At 36.2% G+C, this 24,206-nt stretch overlaps 4 protein-coding genes across 9 annotated transcripts; 2 read left to right on the top strand and 2 right to left on the bottom strand.

Moving 5' to 3' along the window:
• Window positions 1-3: 3 nt before the first annotated feature.
• On the top strand, window positions 4-2,304 carry LOC130963606 (disease resistance protein RGA2-like). The gene has a single exon (XM_057889707.1). It carries the CDS (start codon window positions 4-6, stop codon window positions 2,239-2,241), a length of 2,238 nt encoding a protein of 745 aa, XP_057745690.1. The 3' UTR covers window positions 2,242-2,304.
• Window positions 2,305-2,566: 262 nt separating this feature from the next.
• LOC130960723 (uncharacterized) lies at window positions 2,567-6,187 on the bottom strand. 4 transcript variants are annotated; one of them, XR_009079226.1, is made up of 5 exons: window positions 5,336-6,006; window positions 4,867-5,234; window positions 4,189-4,341; window positions 3,619-3,746; window positions 2,567-3,462 (listed from the first exon to the last, which is right to left on the bottom strand). XR_009079226.1 is itself a non-coding variant. In XM_057886171.1 (4 exons), the coding sequence occupies exons 1-4, from the start codon at window positions 5,652-5,654 to the stop codon at window positions 4,234-4,236; spliced, it is 543 nt and encodes a 180-aa protein (XP_057742154.1). In that variant the 5' UTR covers window positions 5,655-6,187; the 3' UTR covers window positions 4,057-4,233. The 4 variants fall into 4 exon arrangements, 3 of the variants coding, with proteins under 3 accessions (XP_057742154.1, XP_057742153.1, XP_057742155.1); XM_057886171.1 differs by lacking the exons at window positions 2,567-3,462; window positions 3,619-3,746 and having other exon boundaries at window positions 4,057-4,341; window positions 4,867-4,919; window positions 5,172-5,234; window positions 5,336-6,187; XM_057886170.1 differs by lacking the exons at window positions 2,567-3,462; window positions 3,619-3,746 and having other exon boundaries at window positions 4,057-4,344; window positions 4,867-4,919; window positions 5,172-5,234; window positions 5,336-6,185.
• Window positions 6,188-8,340: 2,153 nt separating this feature from the next.
• LOC130961430 (putative disease resistance RPP13-like protein 1) lies at window positions 8,341-13,022 on the top strand. Of its 3 annotated transcripts, none has more exons than XR_009079542.1 (3): window positions 8,341-12,200; window positions 12,398-12,484; window positions 12,595-13,022. XR_009079542.1 is itself a non-coding variant. In XM_057887317.1 (2 exons), coding segments are annotated over exons 1-2 (3,627 nt in total). In that variant the 5' UTR covers window positions 8,341-8,574; the 3' UTR covers window positions 12,399-13,022. The 3 variants fall into 3 exon arrangements, 1 of the variants encoding a protein (XP_057743300.1); XR_009079543.1 differs by having other exon boundaries at window positions 12,398-12,490; XM_057887317.1 differs by having other exon boundaries at window positions 12,398-13,022.
• An 802-nt stretch (window positions 13,023-13,824) lies between these two features.
• Window positions 13,825-15,044, bottom strand: LOC130963605 (nuclear transcription factor Y subunit A-2-like; the record flags this gene model as incomplete). The annotated part of the gene is given in 4 exon segments (XM_057889706.1): window positions 13,825-14,001; window positions 14,004-14,360; window positions 14,530-14,666; window positions 14,972-15,044. Coding segments are annotated over 4 exon segments (651 nt in total), but the record flags the coding sequence as incomplete, so codon positions are not given.
• Between the last annotated feature and the right edge of the window lie 9,162 nt (window positions 15,045-24,206).

The following is a 24,206-nucleotide window of genomic DNA, read 5'->3' as shown; positions in this document are numbered from 1 at the left end:
GCAATGACATGTGGTGGAGAATTTTATTTCAGAGCTGAAGAGCTTCGGAATGCAGTTGAGGTTGATATTAAAGCTCGTCATTTGTCACATAACGCCAAAGGCAATTATCCAATGTCAAATCTTTTGGGAGTTTGTGATAGAGTAAGACATACAAGGACATTTCTTGAAATCAATTTGGAGTCACGGATCCCATTTAACATGGAAAATGCACCTTGTATTTTGTTGTCACAGTTGAAGTACATGAGAGCTTTGTCGTTGAAAAACTTTCCTCTTGTGTCATTGCCTGATTCAATAGGTGAGTTGATTCACTTGCGTTACTTGAATTTGTCTCATACCTACATTGCAACATTGCCGGAGTCGTTGGGTAACCTATACAATTTGCAGACCTTGAAATTGTATTCCTGCTATAATCTGAAAATGCTACCTGTTGGCCTGAAAGACCTTGTAAATTTGCGCCATCTTGATATTAGAGGGACTCGGTCATTGCATGAGATGCCGAAAGGCATGAGCAAGTTGAAAAATTTGCAGTTTTTAAGTGACTATGTTTTTGGGAAGCGTGAAGAGAACAAGATTACAGAATTGGGAGCACTTGCAAATCTACACGAATCAATTTCCATTGGCAAATTGGAGAATGTGGTGAACAGCAGTGAAGCTTTGGAGGCAAGAATGTCTGATAAGGATGGCATTGATTCTATAACGTTAAGTTGGTCGGAGAATGAAGAGGAGAATACAGTTGATTCCCAAACAGAAAGAGATATACTTGACAAGTTACGACCTCACACTAATTTGAAAGAGTTATATATCTATGGTTACAGGGGTACAACATTTCCAGATTGGATGGGACATTCTTCCTATTACAACATCACCAAAATAACACTGGGTGATTTCTTTTTGGGTTGTTGTCGGAATTGTTGTATGCTTCCTTCACTTGGACAAATGCCCTCTTTGAAGCACCTAACAATTATAGGCTTTGAAAGTGTTGAGATTGTGGGTGCTGAGTTTTACTTTAACCAGAATGGTGAATCTTGTTTGGAGACACCACCATTCCCAATGCTTGAAACTCTTCTGTTTAGTTCAATGCCTTGCTGGAAGGAGTGGCGTTCACTGGAGTTCAATGCATTTCGGAGACTCCGGGAGCTTTCAATACATAGCTGTCCCATGTTGAGAAGAGATTTGCCGAATCATCTACCATCTTTGCAATCACTTGAGATTACCAATTGCAAGCAGCTGAGTTGGTGTGTTCCAAGATCTCCTGCAATGACCTCTTTAAGGATAGAAGGCGGGAATGAAGTGAGAATTGGGGAGCTACCTCCTTTATTGCGTGAGCTATCAATTGCAGGAAACCATCACGTGGAGTCGGCGGTAGAGGCCACAATGCACACGCAACTGAGTTGCCTGACGTCTTTATACATTGCAGATTGTTCCTCCCAGATATGGTTTCCAGTGACTGCTATTCCCCCATCACTACAAGAGTTGAGGATACGGGATTGCAGAAAATTAGAATTCGAAATGGATGGGCAACATCACTCGCTGCATGAACTATCAATACAGAACAGCTGTGATTCACTTACATCCTTCTTGTTGTTGGATGCCTTTCCAAATCTCGTGCGTGTTGAAATCAGCTACTGTGGAAACATGGAGTGTATTGTGGTGTCACGCTCTCTTTCATCTCTCTGTGATTTAAGCATCACGCATTGTGGGAGTTTGAAATCTGTGTCAACGCTATGGATGGCAGCACCTCAGCTAGAGGATCTCACATTACTGGGTTGCCCAGAGGTTGATTTGTCTCCTACAGGGGATGGGGATCCACACCGTAGCCTCAGATCTCTTGAAATCAGCAACAGCGAGAAACTGGTGAGCTATACAGCATTCAAGAATTCACAATTTCATGGGCTTACTCATCTTTCCATTCATGGTGAATACGGCGAGAGTGTGAAATCCCTCCCAAAGGAAGGTTGGTTGCCTGCCTCGCTTGAGTCTCTCACACTGTTTCGCATTGAAAGTGTGGAGACGTTGGAATGCAAGGGACTTGCCCACCTCACCTCCCTCCAGAAACTAAGTATTCTGTATTGTGACAAGTTGGAGAATATGGAGGGAGAAAAGCTGCCTGCCTCTCTAATACAACTCATCATCTTAGGAAGCCCTTTGCTGGCCAAACAATGTCAGAAGAAGGATCCACAGCTTTGGCCCAAAATCTCCCACATCCCCGCCATTCAAGTTGATTACACATGGATTTGGTAATCCAACAACTTCAACACATACATACACAACATTATTCTTATTCCCTCAATATATTTATGTTTTTCATCATGCTTTATACTCTGCATATAAAATGACTCACGAGTTTTCATTCTTCATTCTGTCTACAATATTCTTATTCTTCATTTTTTATCATTCTTATACATGTGCTATTCCATTCCTTACTTAACACTTGTACCTTCTCATACAGATTATCCATAGACAAAGTGTTTTTGTTAATTATGCAGAAAGTATAACTAAAGTAACAACGGAGAAGAAACCAGTTGTCAAATATCTTATTTTTATTTCTAACAAAGAAGACATTATACATTACTTGACAAAGTCAAAAATTCATAAATAGAACACCAAAACTAGACATGATTATGAAAAGCGCACACATAAAAACGCTACAAATTCATGCCGTTATTTGAACACAATACACACACATCATAATTCATTAGTCTTTCTGCTTCAGAATATCAAGCCTCTGCAAAAAGACAATTACATTACTATTTATATTTTAATATTATAACTATATACTCCATCTACTTCAAAAAATCTGTAACTTTAGAAGTTTGATATATTAATAACTCATTGTATCTTGTTGCAAATTGTATTCAGATACACTGAATTGTTAATATGCAAAATTTTTAAAGTAACAAATACTTTTAAAATTGATAGAGAATATAATTGAGCCAAGGATGAGTTGCCTGAACACCAGAAAGGAAAATAGCATTTTCCATCTGGCCTGACAAGGATACGAGGATTTTGGTGCAATGCTACACCAAAACTCGCTTAATATCCTTGCCAGATCAAACATTAAGGTTGCAACAGTTTCCTGCCGCAGCCGAAACCCATTTCGGGGACATGATCATGCCATGTCCATCATATCTGCAAAGGAGTGCATAGGAGTTTCAATATGATTGATGGCAAATCCATCAGTTCCTCCTCTTGATGAGTACATGCTTGTCACCTCTGATGAAATGTTTGGACTGCTTCCATTTATTTCCTTAAACGAATTCAAGGTTCCGGCCGAGGATTGTAGGACTTCAGAATTCTAAGAACCACTAGAATGTAGTTGATGGCCAAGTCCTTTTTTGTTTGCTTCACTTCCACTCTTGCCGTTTCCATTGTTGGTGGCAGAGTTTCCTGTGTTCAAGAACCGGCCACCACATCCTCTTAGCCGTCGCATCGCGTGGAGATGGCGGATTCATGCATATATGGCTGCAACACAAACAACTTATAACATAACTCTATTACTAAAAAATTCAACTAATCCAGTTTAAGAAACTGCAGCTATTTTTCTAATACAGAAAGTTTTGCATTCTCGGCTTAAATTGGCTTATTAATTGAATTGTTTTATTTGATGAATGCTCAAACCTTGCAACGTTTTAGGAGTTTACTGGCAAGAACAGCTTTAGCACGTGACTGCCTACGCCTTATGATTCCATGGTCACGTAAGTTGGTCCATCATCTGATGTCTTGTTTAGTGGCAGCATCATAAGCCACTGCTTTATTCATATATGTTACATACATGCATAGATCCATTGATAAATACTGGAAGATACGTATATCTATACATACACACACTACAACAACAAACTTAATTTTAGATGTACTTGTAACTTATACTATAATTTAATATCAAGCGAAAAGTTTCCATCGTTTACTGATTTACATTTACAAAGTTATTATTTTTGTGTTAATAGTGTTACCTTCCACATTCATAACTATAAATTAGATTCTTGTATGCAGAGACATGCATTACAAGAACACTGATATGATTTATATATAGATATATAGATTTGAGATTTGAGATAAAATACAAACCAAATTTGAGGTGCATAAGCTAAGAGTCCATAAAATTGATCCATGTAAGGATATTCTGCACATAGCTAGAAAGGAAAGAACAAAAAATAAAACTTATGTTTCCATGAATAATTAAGTTACCAAGAATGAATTTCTTTTATTTTTTGAGAATTTTGTAGTTTTATATCATAGGCTGAGTGAATCCAAGCTCAAAAGGGTTCCGAGGGTCAGCAATTGATGGCTGCAAAGATAATGTTGCTTCAGGCTTCTGTGCTTCACCTGAAATTTTGCAATCTTCTGCAGAAGAGTTTTTCATTGGTTAGCTGCTAAAGATAATTTACAATAACATAGGGAGTTTTATCTGATGATATAATTTCCTTCAATCAACAATTTAGTATGGCTTGAGAATATATAACTTTAGAATCACAAGGAAAAGTTGTTTCTACTTAATCCCAATTTTAAATGATCCTAAATCCTAATTAAAATTTAAGTACATTTTTCTTCATTCTCTGTCTCACCTAAGGATTAATAAGTGGAGGACAACCACGTGTATACTATTTCCCCAAAATAAGTGAATTGTATAACACATATTTACATGTTTATTTAATCTATCATAATGCAATCTAGAATGATTATTATATCTATCTCCCAAATTTTTGGTGCCAAAAAGATGAAGCATAACTAGTACTTATATATATGAAATCGTCAATTACTAATCACAACTATATCTTATTAACTTTAACAATTCATATAAATTACTAAATTGATATACAAAGATTGTAAAGAACAATAATATTATAAATAAAAAATAACAAGTACCTGGAAAGATGGTAAATTGTGTTGTAGGTCCTTTATCCAAGAATTGTTGTTGCCTATTAGTGGAAGAAGCAAGTTGGTCCATGTAATCATTATTAGGAAGCTCGAATGAAAATTGTTTCACTATTTGGTTATTATGATATTGGAATAGAAACAATTTGATAACTTAAATGTACTGGGAAGGTTAAACTTTGTTGCAGAAAGAATTTGAGAAAGAAGGGAGAACAACAATCATGGACACAATCAAAGAGATTGAAGAGAGGCATAAGACAGTGATTAATATAGAGAGGAGTCTCAATAAGCTTCACCAAGTGTTCTTGGACATGGCTCATGGCTGTCTTGGTCCAGCAGCTCCAGCTTGCAAGGAAGCGCTACAAGAATACAGGAAATGCACCTTCATTGCTGTAATAACTAAAAAAAAAATCATAATAATAATAAATAATAAATAAGTAAATTAAATGGTGGAACCCACTCCATGATATTTTTCTCCCTTCTCTGAACCCTATCCACACGCGCACAAACCCCTCTCTCTCCCGCCACACACTCGGAAAAGAAACGAAAAGAGAAGAGAATGAGACGGAGAACAGAGGAGGAGAAAGAAAGAAAAAAGAAAAAAAAAGAGAGGATGAAGTGGGGATGACACCGGCGGGTTGAGTGTTGCCGTTGCCGTCAGCATAGAGAGAGAGAGAGAAAGCTACGAAGGGAGAGAGGGGGTGAGCTCGATGTCTAGTCTCACCGGAGCTCGAGGAGGAGGAAGCAACGGCCACCACTGTTGACGCCTCTGCTGCCATTGCCGTGGAAGGAGGCTGCCACTGGTGCCAACTAGAGCTGTGTTGCCGTTGGGTTGAAGGGAGGAGGCTCGTCGGAGCTGCTCCTGCTTTGCTCCGTCACTGTCACGCTCTGGTTTCCCGGAACTGGAGCTCGCCGCCAAACTGCAGACCGCTGGTGGAGCCATTAATGTCCAACACTACCTTGCTGCTTTCGTCGCCTTCTATCATGATCGTTGCTTTCTTTGTTTAGTGTTGTCGCCATAAAACCCCGACAACAACCGCGGAATTTCAACCTTTAATTTGGCACTCCGGATTCGATTTCTTTGGTTCTTTGGGACCAAATTGTGAGTAAACTCTGTATATGTAATTAGATTCTAATATCATATAGTTCTTATAATTATAAAGGTTAAGTCGAAAACTAATTACTTGAATAATTAATTATTAGAACAATATTATAATTGTTATTTTTATAGAATAAACTTCTCACATGAGACATAATATTTTGTTTTGAAACTAATCGAATTTGCCAATGAAATGTTTAGTTACAGTAAATATTTTCTGATGTAATTGAATTTTGGATGAAGTTTTAGATTGTTATATATATATATATATGTACTTGATTGATGCTGCACTTTTAAATTGTTGACGACTCATAGCCTAATTATATTTTGTATGTATAAGAGAGGTTTTAGAAGGTTTTGTGATAGAAACTGCAACTAGCGACAGTAGGCGCAAGATTTGGTGCACCTTGATCGAATATAATTACATTTTCAGGACCATATGAGATGAAATGGTACTGTCTGCCTCATGACTACAAAATCAGTGGAACATGTCTTTTTCAGAATTCACAAAAAGAAAAGCTTTTAAGTGTGATTTCCATCTATTGTTCTGAGAATTTTTTTGGATTAGATAACCTTTTGCTTATTTTTACATAAAAAAAATATTAAAAGCTTGAATATTTGACATCTAAAATTAATTATCTGTGCGTTGGAATATATTTCTATCCCTATTATTATAGTGGATTTATTTATGTGTTTGAATATATTTTATTCACTAATACTATAATAGATTTACTTTAGTCAAGTGCGTTATAGTTGTACCATTGTCTCGTGTAGGCTATGGATGCTTTGTTTACTACTGAGTTGCAAAACTCATTCTGCTGTTCTTTCTTTTTTTTTTTCAAAATAGAACCTTGATCCTAATTTTGTTCCATCAGATTCATTCTAGTTTTTTCTTGAGTTGGTGAGCTTTTATTGTTCAAGGGCATGATGTATTGTGTATATATCTTGATAAATCTTTGTAAAGTGTTCCACGCGTCATAGGAAGGTCTAACCATATTGATTTGAGATGGATTGTTTTGTAAACATCTGTATATATAGTTCTACCAACTTGAAAGTTATATGGAATTATTAGATTGTATTTTGTTGTAAACCTTAAACTAGAATTTCTTGTACTTAGCAAATTGTATGTGAGTATGTGTTGATTATTAGAATTTCTTGAATTTGAGTTAAATCTAATATCTGAGTATGTGTTGATAGTATTTAGCGAATTGTATTTGATTTTTTTTTCTGTGAGATCTGTTTCTGAGGCTTGCTGGGAATGAATTTCCTAAGCGCCAGTCATGTTCGGGTCGGGCGTGACAATTGTCATCATGATATTCACCATTTTCATATTGTATTACAGTCATTCTTATTGTTCTAAGAAAAATTGATTGCATGAGTCGTGACATCCAAATTAATTAATGGAAAAAATATAATTTACCATTTGATAATAAATCTCAGACACATGAACTAAAGTTTTGCAGATAAATTTATTTTTGCTTAGTTAATGGGATACTGTTTGGTGCCTATGAACAAATTGAACTAGTTCAAAACCTTATCGAGAGCCATCAACATACACTGCCACATAACCATTGCATTGTAAATGGGTGTGCATATGATGAATGTTTATATACAGAAAATGTGAAGGGAGAAGAGAATGAAGGGTTTCACTCTTCTAATTTCTCCCAAAAGGCTCTGTCTTCATACTCCCTCTGCTTCTCTCTCTTTCTCTCTGCTTCTTCTACTCACATCCCCACTCTTCTCCATCATTTCTTCGCCTCCACCAAGCTCACTTCTAGTCTGAGAATACTTTTGTCAGCTAAAGGAAAACGGGTTATATATTTTTCTTTCTTTTCTTTTATGTAAATCTTCCTAGAATAAAATTATTTACATGTAAATAATAAAACGCTTTGTCTTACCATAATTTACATAAAAGAAAAAGTGACAAATAAGTGACAAATAAGATTTAAGACAATAAGATAGTATTAGATAGCAATCATTTTAATTACCAAAAATACTATCTGCATGCATATTTAAAAGTCATTATTGCTCTGTTCCTTTCTAATAATACAGTAGAATCATTGATATTTGATATAGTCTTTTAAATCTGTTGACAAAAAGAGAAAGAATACATGAAGAGAAATTCTATCATGTAAATTACTTAGAGATAATAAAAATTGAAAAAGCTAAATAAAATTCAGTGAGTTAAGTTTTAACTGACTCTAATTATATCATCTAGTGACCAGTGAGTGTGATAAATTGGAACAACAGCTAGTTTTTTTTAGTTTGCAAATTGGTAATGCGTTACAGCTTGTTCTTAAATTACTAAATTAATATAACAACAAAGTTTGTCCAATAAAAAAATAAGAAGCCATGGGAAGGCAGCATACAGTATCATAATTCATGGAGAGTTACATAGATTCCTTTCTTAAGCATGTGATTAGCACACTCACCATAAACCAATTGTTTATCTTCCATAACACCATCCCATCATTTCGTCCGAAGACCATAAACCTCGTCAAATCAACTTCACCTACCACACAAAGCAAACACTTCCCTCATCCGTTGACTTTCTTTCTTTGTTCTGATCCCATCTGATCTGATTCACTTGAGATTCAACCATGGCTGAAAAACTTTATGGTGGAGCTTACCTCTCTCCCTTTGTTGATGCTGTTTTGGACAACCTGACTTCAATACTTGAAGAAGACGACTCTTTCCTCGAAAGGAACAACTTGCTTGGAAGGTTGCAGAATTGTCTGTATGATGTTGGACCTGTTCTCGATGATGCTGAGCTGAAGCAGTTCACTGACAAGAAAGTGAAGAAGTGGCTTGTTGATCTTCAAGATGCTCTCTTTATGGCTGATGACTTGCTCGACGAACTTTCCACTAAAGCCGCTATTGCTGCCACTCAAAGGGATCCAGGTAACTCTTCCTCTGGGTCTCGCCTTGTTGATTCGTATATTGAAGATACCGGTGACATAGAAAAAATAGTTGGCACACTAGAGTCTGCTGTAAGACGCAAAAATTATCTTCGTCTGAAGGAGAGTGCCAAGGTGGACATGTCATGGAGAATTCCATCCACATGTCTTGTTGAACCATCGGAGATATGTGGCAGGAAAGAAGACAAGGAGGCCATACTGAAACTGTTGTTGGATGATGAAGATGCTGCTGATGGTGATTTATCTGTCATTCCCATTGTGGGCATGGGAGGAATAGGAAAGACTACTTTGGCCCAATTGCTTTACCACGATGATAAAGTGAAGGAGAATTTTGATTTTCGAGGTTGGGTTTGTGTGTCAGAAGAGTTTGATGTTGTCAAGGTCACCAAGACAGTAATCGAGGCAATAACTTCAAGTTCTTGTAACTTGACAGATTTGAATTTACTTCAGCTTGATTTAAAGAAAAAGTTGTCGAGGCAAAAGTTCTTCATTGTCTTGGACGACGTATGGAATGAAAATTATAGTGATTGGGATAAGCTTCTAAAACCTTTTCAAAAAGGGGTTAAGGGAAGTAAAATTCTCATAACTACTAGAAACAAAAATGTGGCTTCTTTAGTGCAGACTGTTTCACCTCATGAACTAAGATCATTGTCCGATGAAGATTGTTGGTTGGTGTTTGCAAAGCATGCACGTCTGTCAACTGTTTCTATGGAGAATCCAACCCTGGAAGAAATCGGCAGAGATATCGTAAAGAAATGTGATGGATTGCCCTTGGCAGCTCAAACCCTTGGAGGCATATTGCGTGGAAATTCTGATATCAGATATTGGAATCATCTACTGAAGAGTGAAATCTGGGAACTATCCAATGACAGAATAAATGTTGTTCCAGCGTTAAGGATAAGTTATTATTTTCTTCCTTCATATTTGAAGCAGTGCTTTGTTTATTGTTCCTTGTATCCCAAGGACTATGAATTTAGCAAGGATGAATTGATGCTGTTATGGATGGCAGAGAATTTTTTGCAACCAGTAGAAAAAAAGACTATGGAAGAAGTTGGTGGTGAATATTTTGATGAATTAATTGCGAGATCATTTTTGCAACCTCATAGTACCGTGGAAAATAAATTTGTGATGCATGATCTTGTTCATGATTTAGCAATGACATGTGCTGGAGAATTCTATTTCAGAGCTGAAGAGCTTCGGAATGCAGTTGAGGTTGATATTAAAGCTCGTCATTTGTCACATAACGCCAAAGGCAATTATCCAATGTCAAATCTTTTGGGAGTTTGTGATAGACTAAAACATACAAGGACATTTCTTGAAATCAATTTGTACGAGAATATTCCATTTAATATGGAAAATGCACCTTGTATCATGTTGTCACAGTTGAAGTACCTGAGAGCTTTGTCGTTCAAAACGTTTTCTCTTGAGTCACTACCTGATTCAATAGGTGAGTTGATTCATCTTCGTTACTTGGATCTCTCTTGGACGGACATCGTGGCATTGCCGGAGTCGTTGAGTAACCTGTACAACTTGCAGACCTTGAAGTTGCTTGGCTGTAGAAAGCTGAAAATGCTACCTGTTGGCATGAAAGACCTTGTAAATTTGCGCCATCTTGATATTAGAGGTACTCCTTTGCATGAGATGCCGAAAGGCATGAGCAAGTTGAAAAACTTGCAGTTTTTAAGCGACTATGTTGTTGGGAAGCGTGAAGAGAACAAGGTCACAGAATTGGGAGCACTTGTAAATCTACAGCAATCAATTTCCATTGCCGAATTGGAGAATGTGGTGAACGGCAGTGAAGCTTTGATGGCAAGAATGTCTGATAAGGACGGCATTGATTCTATGATGTTGGGTTGGTCGTGGTGGCGTAGAGAGAATACAGTTGATTCTGAAATGGAAAGAGATATACTTGACAAGTTACGACCTCACACTAATTTGAAAGAGTTACTGATCGAGGGTTACGGGGGTACAAGATTTCCAGAATGGGTGGGACATTCTTCCTACCACAACATCACCACAATAAAACTGGATCGTTGCAAGAGTTGCTGTATGCTTCCTTCACTTGGACAGTTGCCCTCTTTGAAGCACCTTCAAATTTCAGATTTTGAAAGTCTGGCAACTGTGGGTGCTGAGTTTTACTTTTACCAGAAGAGTGAATCTTGTTTGGAGACACCACCATTCCCAATGCTTGAAACTCTTAGGTTTTCGTCAATGCCTTGCTGGAAGGAGTGGCGTTCATTGGAGTTGAATGCATTTCCTCGACTTAGGGAGCTTACCATATGGAATTGTCCGATGTTGAGAGGAAATTTGCCAAATCATCTTCCATCTTTGCAATCACTTGAGATTAGGAATTGCACAGCTGAGTTGTTGTGTTCCAAGCGGTCCTGCGATTACCACTCAATTTCAGGAAAGCATCTAGTGGGGTCTGTGGTGGAGGCCATTACCAACACACAACTGAGTTGCCTCACTTCTTTATGCATCTCAGATTGTTCCTCCCACATATGGTTTCCAGTGAGTGCTATTCCCCCATCACTACAACAGTTGACGATCGAGAGTTGTGGAGAGTTAGAATTCGAAATGGATGGGCAACATCACTCGCTGCAGAAACTATCAATACAGAACAGCTGTGATTCACTTACATCCTTCACGTTATTGGATGCCTTTCCAAATCTCGTGAGTGTTCGTATCACCGGTTCCGAAAAGATGGAGTCTCTTGTGGTGTCACGCTCTCTTCCATGTCTCCGTTCTTTATATATCTACTATTGTGGGAGTTTGAAATCTGTGTCAACGCTATGGATGGCAGCACCTCAGCTAGAGTATCTCTCATTAGCGGGTTGCCCAGAGGTTGTTGATTTGTGTCCTACAGGGGATGGGGATCCACACCGTAGCCTCAGATCTCTTGAAATCAGCTACAGCGAGAAACTGGTGAGCTCTGCAGCATTCATGAATTCGCAATTTCATGGGCTTACTCATCTTACCATTTATGATGAATACGGCGAGAGTGTGAAGTCCCTGCCAAAAGAAGGTTGGTTGCCTGCCTCCCTTGAGTCTCTCACACTTGATGGCATTGAAAGTGTGGAGACGTTGGAATGCAAGGGACTTGCCCACCTCACCTCCCTCCAATATTTAACTATTGCTGAATGTCGCAAGCTGAAGAATATGGAGGGAGAAAAGCTGCCTGCCTCTCTAATACAACTCATGATCTGGGGAAGCCCTTTGCTGGGCAAACGATGTCAGATGAAGGATCCACAGCTTTGGCCCAAAATCTCCCACATCCCCGCCATTCAAGTTGATAACAGATGGATTTGGTAATCCAACAACTTCAACACATACACACAACATTATTCTTATTTATGTTTTTCATCATGATTTATACTCTGCATATAAACTGACTCACGAGTTTTCATTCTTCATTTTCTCTACATTATTCTTATTCTTCATTTTTAATCATTCTTATACATGTGCTATTCCATTCCTTACTTAACACTTGTACCTTCTCATTCAGATTATCCATCCACCCAACAACACAACTTCTTCCATGAACAATTTCAATCAATGCAATACACAGGGCTGATTGCTGAGAAATAAGACAGTAATAGTAACATTTTTATATACTTTACAATGTTCCAATAACATTGATTACTCAAAAAATATGATAACTTATATGTGGTGGTAACACGTGAGACTGAAACTTTCATGCAGAAAGCAATCGACCAACAAGGGAGATCCATAATCATGGACACAATTGAGCAACGTGACCATTGCATTGGAAAATTTAATTCCTTAGCTTCTTTATTTTCTTTTGGAACCTACCCTTTTGAAGATTGAGACTTTTGGTTTGGTTTCTACTTTCTACAAACCTCATGGTCATGCTCCGATTTGGAAGATTCATGTTAGCACATTCTTTTGCAGACATGTATTTACTTTTTGGGATTTTTGAAATTTTCTTTAGATGTATCATGTCAGTTATATTGGTGACTTACCTTGGCGTTTATGTATTGGAGGAGTGTGATTAATTGTGCTGCACCATTGAGCCTTTGTGATCTGTGATTTTTGCCCCCTTTTTCTCTGCTTTATTGTGTATTCGTGACCAAGAATTGCCTCTAATTAGTAACATTGTTTTTTCCCATATTCTTTTGTTAGTATTTCATGAAACTAAAAGTCTTTGCGTTGACAATGTCAGTTTGAAATTATTAAACGATGTCACTCTAACTAAACAACAATAAACAATTAACAACTTATTATAAACATATCAGTATAAAAAAAATTAAAAAGCAAAACATTACCTTAGCTTTTTGTGTAAAAATACAAGATTTTTATTGCAAATATTCAATCCATTTCAATTCTTAGTGTTTCTGTTAATTATACAGAAGATATGTATGCTCTATTATAGTAAGATTAATTAATTAGAAATTTCTGTGTAATACTGTAATTCACTTTAAAGTGTTTTTGTTAATTATGCAGAAAGTATAACTAAAGTAGCAACGGAGAAGAAACCAGTTGTTGTAATATGCATTTGTCAAATATCTTATTTTTATTTCTAACAAAGAAGACATTATACATTACTTGACAAAGTCAAAAATTCATAAATAGAACACCAAACCTAGACATGATAATAAAAAGCACACACATAAAAATGCCCAAATTCATGCTGTGATTTAAACACAATACACACACATCATAATTCATTAGTCTTTCTGCTTCAGAATATCAAGCCTCTGCAAAAAGACAATTACATTACTATTTATATTTTAATATTATAATTATATACTCCATCTACTTCAAAAAATCTGTAACTTTCGAAGTTTGATATATTAATAACTCATTGTATCTTGATGCAAATTGTGTTCAGATACACTGAATTGTTAATATGCAAAATTTTTAAAGTAACAAATATTTTCAAAATTGATAGAGAATATAATTGAGCCAAGGATGAGTTGCCCGAGCACCAGAAAGGAAAATAGCATTTTCCATCTGGCCTGATAAGGATACGAGGATTTTGGTGCAATGCTACACCAAAACTCGCTAAATATCCTTGCCAGATGAAACATTAATGTTGCAGCAGTTTCCGGCCGCAGCCGAAACCCATTTCGGGGGCACGATCATGCATGTCCATGTCCAGTATCCATCATATCTGCAAGGGAGTGAATAGGAGTTCCAATGTGATTGATGGAAAATCCATCAATTCCTCCTCTTGATGAGTACATGCTTGTCACCTCTGATGAAATGTTAGGACTGCTTCCATTTGTTTCCTTCAACGAATTCAAGGTTCCAGCCGAGGATGGTAGGACTTTAGAACTCTGAGAACCACTAGAATGTAATTGATGGCCAAGTCCTTTTTTGTTTGCTTCACTTACACTCTTGCCATTTCCATTGTTGGTGGCAGAGTTTCTTGTGTTCAAGAACCTGCCACCACATCCTCTTGGCCGTCGCATTGCGTGCAGATGGCGCGATTCATGCATATATGGCTGCAACACAAACAAATTATAAGATAACTGTAATACTAAAAGATCTACTAATCCAGTTTAAGACACTGTAGCTATTTTTCTAATACAGAAAGTTTACATTCTCGGCTTATATTGACTTACATTGTTGTTGGCCCCTTAGCCTTTTTCTTTATTTAATGAATGCTCATACCTTGCGACGTTTGATGAGTTTATTGGCAAGAACAGCTTTGGCACGTGACTGCCTACGCCTTATGATTCCATGGTATTGCTTAGCATTCACGTAAGTTGGTCCATCATCTGATGTCAAGTTTAGTGGCAGCATTATTCAAAATATTTTTCATACATGCATAGATCCATTGATAAATACTGGAAGATACGTATATCTATACATACACACACTACAACAGACTTAATTTTAGAAGATGTACTTGTAACTTATACTATAATTTAACATCAAGCTAAAAGTTTCCGTCATTTACTGATTTACATTTACAATGTTATTATTTTTGTGTTAATAGTGTTACCTTCCACATTCATAACTATAATTTAGATTCTTGTATGCAGAGACATGCATTACAAGAACACTGATATGATTTATATATAGATATATAGATTTCAGATTTGAGATAAAATACAAACCGAAATTTGAGGTGCATAAGCTGAGAATAGTCCATAAAATTGGTCCATGTAAGGATATTTTGCACATATCTAGAAAGGAAAAAACAACAAATGAAACTTATGTATCCATGCATAATTAAGTTACCAAGAATGAATTTCTTTTATTTTTTGAGAATTTTGTAGTTTTTAATCATAGGCTGAGTGAATCCAAGCTCCAAATGGTTCCAATGGTCAGCAATTGATGGCTGCAAAGATGATGTTGCTTGAGGCTTCTGTGCTTCACCTGAAATTTTGCAATCTTTTGCAGAAGAGTTTTTCATTGGTTAGCTGCTAAAGATAATTTACAATAACATAGGGCATTTTATCTGATAATATAATTTCCTTCAATCAACAATTTTAGTATGGCTTGAGCATATATAACTTTAGAATCACAAGGAAAAGTTGTTTCTACTTTATAATCTATCACTTGTGGTAGAATAATGCATAATAATCCCAGTTTTAAATGATCCTAAATCCTAATTAAGATTTAAGTACATTTTTCTTCATTCTCTGTCTCTTTTACTGATATGGCTTCCTCCTAAGGATTAATAAGTGGAGGACAACCACCTCTATACTATTTCCCCAAAATAAGTGAATTGCATAACACATATTTACATGTTTATTTAATTTATCATAATGCAATCTAGCATGATTAAAAAAGAGAAAGAATGAGATTAATTATTGTTGGAGGAATGAGATTAATTATTTTGCACCCTCAAGTCTTTATGATCTAAGATTTTTTTTTCTCTATTTTATTGTACATTGTTGATTAAGAATTGCATGTTCCGTTAGAAAAATAACAAAAATTAGTCAATAATGCAGCAACAACTATGTTTATCCCACAAATGATAAGTGAAGATTTAAATAGTAACACTAAGATTTTTGAGAATCAATAAAAGTTTCCACCTCAAATCAAATATGAGAGGCAATGAAAAATAGGTAGACATGGAAACTGGGAAGGCAGCACTCTGTATCATCAAGAGTTATATACTTAGATTCCTCTCCTAAGAACGTCACAGACTTTGAAGTGCATCAACCAACTACTTATCATTCAAAACAATAGCCCATGCTCTTCTTTTTTTTTTTCTTTTTTTTTTCCTTTTGTTCATTTGCTGCTATAAAACAGACAAAGGAAGAGATAAAAATCAAAATGGAAAGGAATTTTAATTAGTCCATTAATTGTTGTTTAAACGTGATGTTGTTATCAAAAAGGTCAAATAAGTAATAAGCTAAGGGTGTAACTGAGTAAGTTTCCAACTGCCAAAAAATGACATGCAACTCTGTCCAATGACTAAAGTCCAATTGAACTGTGTGATACTGTCATGACTTTGGATTCAAGTCATTTTTGTTTTGTGATTTCTTTTTCTTAACCTGTATATGGAGTTTATCATCAGAAAATGGTTAATTAATTCGCAATTTGTAGTTATTTTTTTAACATATGTTTTTACATTACTTCTCTTTAAAAAATTGTTGACAAATGTCTTCATTTTCGTAATTTAATACCTTTTCTGTATAACAAATATTTAAAAAATTGACCAAAATACATAGGTAATTGCCTGTTTGGGGACTGATTAGGTATTTTTGAATTGTAGAAAAATCCTTTATCCTTCACTTAAATAGTGGAATTGAAAAGTGTATTTACTTTTTTTATTAATTACTGTTTATATAAAACAATAAATACGATAAGAATTACAACCAGATGAACAAGTAGGTTCGGAAGTGGGTTGGTATTGGTGTGGGTCTGCTGCCAAAGTCTATGACTCACGCAATGGTTACTTGTGGTTGTGTAAGCAGCTGTTTCATTAGGAGGAGCGGGAGACTTGGCTTTAGCTTTGGCGTCAGCTTGTTCCGGAAAAGCATAAGTTTTTGGCTTGGTTGTGTCTTAAGGAGGCTCTTCCTACTGCAAGTTTTCGCTTTAGAGGAGGGATGTCGTCATCGGATAGGTGTCCAATATGTCTTTCTAGCCAGGAATCGGTTTTACATTGTATTTGGGATTATCCAAAAGCTCAGCTTGTCTGGCATAGGTTGGATATTTCTTGTCATCCTTTGGATTTGAAGAACTGGTTCTTGTATCATAGCAGATAGCATCCGTTCAAGTTCTTTTCGGAACTTTGGTGAATATGGCGAGTAAGGAACAATGACATCTTTAATCATCATGAAACTTGGTCTCTCGAAAAAGTGATTTGTCTGGCATTAACTTCAGAAAAGGAGCTTAGGAATATTTTTGAATTACAATGTATGTCACTTTCCTCTATTCTAAATGGTTTTTGGAATCTCCCATCCATTGGCACTTTTAAAATTAATTGTGATGCTAGTTATTTTGGTTCGGGTGATAGTGTTGGTTTTGCTTGTATTATTAGAGATTGTAATGGGAGTTGACAAAGGGAGTGTTTGGGAATGATTGAGAGTAATAGTCTTCAAGGAGAATTGTTTGCTATTTGGAGAGAATATCTCTTAGCTTGGGATGTGGGTCAACGAGATGTTATTTGTGAGACGGATTGTGTGGAAGCATTTAATCTTGTTACTCAAGATGGTTTTGGGTTTATTGATCCATTGGTGCTCAAAATAAGAGATTTCATGCATTGGAATTGGCGTGTTGACTTTCGTTTGATTATGAGAGATGCAAACACGGTGACAGATACTATGGCAAAGATGGCGATGAAGTTACAACTTTCGCATGTGGAGTTTCTTTCACCTTGGGAGGAGTTTAAGAGTAGTCTTAAAAGAGACTGTCCCTCTATTTAAGCAGTTCCTTGTTTTGTTTGTTTTGTTTTTCTTTTTAGTTTATTTCAGTCACAAAAAATGTAAGACCTCTAAATTTTTAAAAGTTATTAATTAATTATTTACGATGCATTATATTTATTTAAGATTGTATTTTGGAGATTTTTTATAAAAGTTGAATAAACTCTTATTTTTTTATTTAGAGTTCTTATAATTGAAAAATAGTGAATATTTTATATGCCTTGATTTTAAATATTTATATTTTTAACCTTATCTATAAATGAAGGAGAATTAGTTTATTTGTCTCCAATTTTTATTTAATTAGCATTTAATTGAAACTAATTTATAAATTTATAATTGAAAGGTATTTTAAAGATAGATATTTTATATTTAATTTAATATAATATCTTTTAATTTTATTAAAATTTAACAAAACCCTAATTTGGCCAAAAATTCCTAATTTCATATTTGTCCTAAATTAAATCATAAATTTCCAAAATATTACCCTAACCCCAATTTTCCTAGCCCTAGCCGCCTTACCTCCTTCAGCCACCAAAGTCCCTTCTCTTCTCCCAAACACAGCAACAATTCATGGGAAAAAAAAAGAAAAAGAGAGGAAAGGGATAACAAAGAGAAAGAGAGAACCGAGGGAGGAGGAGAGGAAAGCTGCGCCGGCGCCACGGGTCTCGCCACCGCCGCCTCATGGTCGTTGTGCTCGCCAGCTACCACTGCGCACCATCCCTAAGCCGCAGCGCCGTGGACCAGCCCCGTCGCCTTCGCCGTTCGCGTCCCGTCGCCGCCGATGGAGGGAAACCGCCGCCGAACCTCCGCCGGGAGACAGACCCACGAAGAGAGAAAGAGAGGGAGCTCGCGTTACCTTCTCTCGCGTCAGATCTGTCGTTCGTCGTCGCCGATGTCGGGTCACCATCGCCGAGCTGCATGTCGTCGTCGTTAAGGGAGTCGCCGCCGTCGCGTTCTACTTTCCTATGTGCCTCCATCAGCGTTGATCTGTCACTGTTATTGTTGAGTTGGTGTCACCGCCGTTATTCGCCGTTCTGAGCTGCGCCGCCGCGACTGTGGTCGCCAGAAACGGTGTTGTGGCCGTCAGAACTGCTCGGAGATCGCCACTGCCACCAGAAACCACCGCCGAGATCTAGGTTTGCTTGGTTATATAATCACCGTTGCTGCTGGACCGACAGAGCCACTCCTGAGCTGCCACAGCCATTATCGGAGTTCTTAGTCGCTGCCACTGCCGTTGGTAAATAGTCTTCCTGCTCTCGGTCCCCATTCTTTCAATTTTATAAGGATATGGTTATCACTGCGATGTTATTGCAGCCGCCACTGAGGTTTTCCGCCATCACCGGAGCCGCTGTGGGGACAGTTCGGGGTTGCTACTGTTCCGTTCTGCTGTTATCGATTGAGTTATCGGGATTGCCTGTTGCAATTAAAGCCGTTTCTGCTATTGCGGAAGTCTGAGCGGAAGTGAGCAGACTTGCGATTGAAGCTGCAGTTGGTTTCGGGCGAATAGGAATGGTTCTTGTGACGCCTTTAGTTTATGGGTTCAACTTTCGAGGTAGGGGTTTTTCTTAAAATCTAATTTATATTACAGAGTTGTGATAAATAGATATTAATGTGAGAGAACATATGCCTGTGATTATAATTGTCTTCTAAATGTGGTTGTTTGCTGGATTGAATGACTGATTGCTTGATTGCTTGAGTAGCTTGTGATTGCTGAAAAGAAATTAGTTTGAAAGGTTATTTAACTGATTATTATGAAAAATGGCTTTTCTTGGTTTTGAAGCTAGTTTTAATGATGTAAAGGAATTGGCTTTGGAAATGGTTTAATTTTGAGTTAGTGACTTTATAAATGATTTAGTATTTGAGCTGGTTTGATTTTAAAAAGAGATTTATTACGGGCACTGATTCACTTTGAAAATTATTTGATATTTGAACTAGACGAATCTGGAAAAATGATCGAGGTTTTGAAAAGGTTTGAGAAATGTTTGGATGGGACCCGAAAAGGGTGGCAGAATCCGAGTTTTAGAGGAGATGCTGCCGAAATTTTATAAAATTATAAGTTTCCTTTGAAATAGTTATTTTAAAAGGTTTAATTTTAAGCATTATATGATTTAAGAATACTTCATTTATCAAAGAAAAAGTTATGTTTTGGATTGAGAATTGTTAGTGAACAAAACAGGAAGAAGAATGATGAGGATTGATTTGAAATATGATTTTTGAATGAATTTGGTAATGGATGTGGATTGACGAATGATGATGATATTGGAAATGGTTTAGATATTGATGAATGATGAATGAATTATTTATGTGGCTTATGAATTTGAAATATCTGAGATACGAGGTTCCCTGGATTAAGTGCCGTGGCTTGCCACCACGTGTACCAGGTTGAAAACTCGATACTCTGTTGACCCTACGACGTAAGTGTGACCGGGCACTATATAAATTCCCAGGAATGTTACCCCCATTGAGCAATATTGATTATTTGAGAAAAAACTATGCATAGACTCTTGGGGATGCACGTCGGGGGACGTCTAAGGACAATTCAGACTTGTCGGGTTGGCTGGATAACCGACAGATGAGCCTCATCAGCCATAGGACAGGCATGCATCATATGCATTTGTATGCTTTGCTTGGGTTTGAACTTGTTTTGGTTTGCCTAATTGCTAAATTGTTTTTAACTGCTACTTGAACTATTTGCTGTAACTGCTACCTACTTGTGCTTTCCTTGTCTGTCTTGCCTGTGTTTGTCCTGGCGTGCTACATTTGAGAATGAACTTTGGTGCTAAATTAATGATTGTGGTTTGATTGCGTGGTTGGTTTCTGATTGAGATTTTTCATATAAGAAAGCAAAGGTTTTGGATTTTTGATAGATTAAACGTTTCTTTGAAAAGGCTTCGAACGATTACCTACTGGTTTTTAAAAAGATTCATAAGGCAAAGATAATCACTGAGTTTGAAAACAGTTTTCTTGTTAAATATCTTCTTATGACAACTTTGAAACTCCGTGGTGAGACCGTGTGGTTAGGTTCTCACCCCCTACAGCTTTACCTTTTCAGGAACCGGATGAAGAAGCATTAAGAAGAGTTATACTGCATTTGGTTTATATGCTGTTGTATTATTTAGATTATTTTCTTCCCTCGTTTTTGTTATTACAAGTTTGTAAGAAGGATAGGAATTGTATGTTTTATATTTTCTAATATGTTGAGTTATTATGTAAGGAGTCTTTTATATGAATCTATTCCTGCTTGTTTGTTTTTTTTTAAGATAAAGTATTCACTTCCGATGTTCAAAGAAATCAGCGATACAGTGTCGAGTCACAGGCTCCTATTTTAGTATTTAATATATAAATTAGTCGTAATACTTTTTGCTATCAGAGTAGCGCAGCCGGAAGCGTGACTTCTGTAAGCGAGGGTGTTACATTATGGTATCAGAGCGGTCCTTCCTGTAGAGCCTGAGGAATGGACTGATTATGCTTCAATTGCATACTCTAAGCGTCTGTCATGTAATAGGTCTCGTTCAGATAATGAGAATTAGAGTTTTATACACATGACGGACTATTGATTAATGCCATTAGTCTTGCATTGCATAATTCCTGGTATTAAGTTTGGCCGGCTTAATACTACTAAACTATGTATATGGAAGCACCAATGGGTTATGATAGACAATATGCGAGTCATAGATAACGCGAGTTGCGGGTTTTGGGAGCGTTAGAAATTAATTCTTGAAGTTAGTTGACATGTAATCCTTATCTGTGATAGGTGTTAGTTTTACCTTTATCATTTGCATTGGAAATCCTTGATTCAATGCTTTTCTTGAGATACGGTTTGATTCTCTGTCAAATTATATTTCTGACTAACCCCTGGATTCTTGATGTTATGGTCCTCAATTTTACGTTCTCTTATAAGAACTTTGTACTGTAATTTAATTGGAATTTGCTTCGATCAATATATTATCTTTCTTCTTCTTGTTCCTAGCAAAATTTTCTGATTTAGATTCTCTCTATGACTTGATATCTTTCTTCTATGCTTTGCACCATATGCGTATTCTTCCCTTAACATGCGCCTACTTATTCCATAGATTCTTAACATCACAGTTTTAGGTTCTGCATTCTTCTACTTAAACGAGGTAATTTATCGATGAAATCTGAACCTGTTTTGCCGTAATACATCCTATCTTATAAAGCCCTCTTGTAATTTTTGTTTTGGGCCTTCAAAGTAATTTTGGTTTGATTCTCCTCTTGAATATTTTTCAAAATTCTTGAAAGAATATTTTTGCTCATAGCTTAATTAAGTTTATTTTATAAATTTTTCATATTTTGTTTTAATTTGAGTTGTTTTAATGAAAAACCTTATTTAAACATTTCATGTCTCTTTTGAGAAAGTGAATTGGTTTCTTTTTGGGATTATCCATTCTTTGTTAACGCTACCAATGACTTTTAGTATTATTTTCGACTTAGCTCAAATCCAGTTTAAATAAATGCACCGTTCTTCCTCTTGATCGTTCCTATCGAAGTTCTTAAATTCAAGTTTCTTTTTAAGATTACAATTTGATTTTCTACCAAGATTTTCAGTAAAATGTTTTATCCTTAGCCTAACTAATTTTTATTTCATAAATCTTGCATAATCTAGCTCGACTTGAATTTGTTTTAAACAAGATGCAATATTTACGTTTTAATTGACTTTCTTGAATTCTGTAAACAATTACCCTATTCTACTCTATGGTTTCTATTGAAGATCTTTGAAATCAAAATTCTTTTCTATTTGTACTTCGATTTTTTTTTCTCTGTCCGGCACACTTTATGATTTTTGACCATTCTTGTTTGTTGGTGACTCAAACCATTTCTTCAAATACTTGTAAACAATGTTTTAAATCATTTGCATCCTTTGTATGTCCTTTATTCGGCCAAAATTTGTTTCGGCTAAATATGTTAACTTTTCTTATGATTTCTATTGAAATTCTTTGATTCAGATCTCCTAGAAAAAAAAATAATGTAAATTGACTCTCCTTCTGGAATATTTCATTGTTATTGCGCATTCTTGTTAAATTGCGATTCTATTCATCCTTTTGACTTCATGAGAGCGTTGCCCTTGTCATTTGATTTGCTCTTCCTAGGTATTTTATCTCTTTAAGTAAACTCGAGTGCTTCGGTATCATGTGCGACCCCTAGACATGGGTAACAATATGTTAGTTTTTTTTAGTACACAGCTTGTTGATGCAGGAAGTAAATTTGGTAAGTTTGAAAATATCGCAGGTTATGGCATTTAATTTTGCTCTGGTGTGTGTTTGAGCACGTGTCAGGTTGCTAAGTTTTCGAACTAAGATCGATTGTTTAGATTGACGCATAACAATGAATGAGTTTAAAACCCTTATTGAGATTGAACTAGACTTGGAATACTGGGGATTGGTTATGGCTTCCACTTCTTGAAATTCTCCCATTCCGTTTTTAAACTTGGAAAATGTTTTGATGAAGTATAACTGGATTTTCTTTTGACTATATGTCAGTTTTATGCATGCGTTTGGTTAGTGAAGCGCTTAAATATTTTTACTCGCACCTTTTCAAACTTTACATAAACTCTTACAACCTAAAATTGTATTCAAGTAATGTCACATCTATGTTTTTGTTATTCTTTTACAAATATGTTGTTGTATACTTTTCTTTTGAAATGTAAAATGATTTTCTTAAGTTCCGATTCTTGTAAACGATGCATTCGAAAGAGTTTCATTCCTATTCGAATCTTGTGAATTGTCTTTGGACTTAAATTTTCTTTTCTATAAACCTCATACTCCTTGACTCAGCTTGAATTCATATCAAACCATTGTATTGTTTTCTAATCCTCAAGGTTGTCTCTTAAATTCTTGTGAACGTCATCCTTGTCACCTGACCTCATCTCATGTCTTGTAACCTTCTAAATAACTCGGGAATTGCTTTAGAGTCACATATGACCTTTGGGCATAGCGAATGAAACGTTAGTCTCCTTAGAATGCTGCTCGTGAGCGTAAAAAGATGAAGCAGTAAGTGTGTGACGTTATAAGGGGTTGTAGTAGTTTTGTTTCCATGTGAAAATTTGTGGGTGATAGGTTTATGACCAACTTTTTTTTTGGGTTGTGAAGTGATTGATGAAGTTGCAAATTGAAGTTCTGAAGTGGATACGACATTGGTGAGCGAACGTTTTACCTGTTGTTTAAATACCAGTTTGCTTTGTAGCCATTTTGCCACATTAACTATAACTTTGCTTTGTGAACGCCTATCTTGTATCTCCTGCCTTATACCATACTTTATCCTTATATTTAAATCTTATAGTCATTCAGTATTTGAACATCTATATGTATAAATATGCTAAACTTTCTTGCTTATCTAAAACGCATTTAGAAAGTAAAGTACTGTTGCTTCAGACCACACTTTTCCCTTACACCTAAGTTTTACAAATTATTCGATATTTGGAAAATTAATACATAAATCTGCCAAGATCTC

The sequence above is a fragment of the Arachis stenosperma genome, chromosome 2 (genome assembly GCF_014773155.1).
Source record: "Arachis stenosperma cultivar V10309 chromosome 2, arast.V10309.gnm1.PFL2, whole genome shotgun sequence".
Lineage (NCBI taxonomy): Eukaryota > Viridiplantae > Streptophyta > Magnoliopsida > Fabales > Fabaceae > Arachis > Arachis stenosperma.
Note: the sequence above shows the minus strand (reverse complement) of the source record. Positions and strands in the feature narration are given on the sequence as shown.

What these genes read in the sequence shown, in the direction of transcription:
- LOC130963606 (XM_057889707.1), top strand. Translation starts at nt 4, where the DNA reads ATGACATGTGGTGGAGAATTTTATTTCAGAGCTGAAGAGCTTCGGAAT.
- LOC130960723 (XM_057886170.1), bottom strand. Translation starts at nt 5,654, where the DNA reads ATGGCAGCAGAGGCGTCAACAGTGGTGGCCGTTGCTTCCTCCTCCTCG. An exon ending in GCCATGTCCAAGAACACTTG is followed by an intron (nt 4,920 to 5,171) that starts GTGAAGCTTATT and finishes TTCCACTAATAG; the next exon opens with GCAACAACAATTCTTGGATA. An exon ending in ACAATTTACCATCTTTCCAG is followed by an intron (nt 4,345 to 4,866) that starts GTACTTGTTATT and finishes ACTCTTCTGCAG; the next exon opens with AAGATTGCAAAATTTCAGGT.
- LOC130961430 (XM_057887317.1), top strand. Translation starts at nt 8,575, where the DNA reads ATGGCTGAAAAACTTTATGGTGGAGCTTACCTCTCTCCCTTTGTTGAT.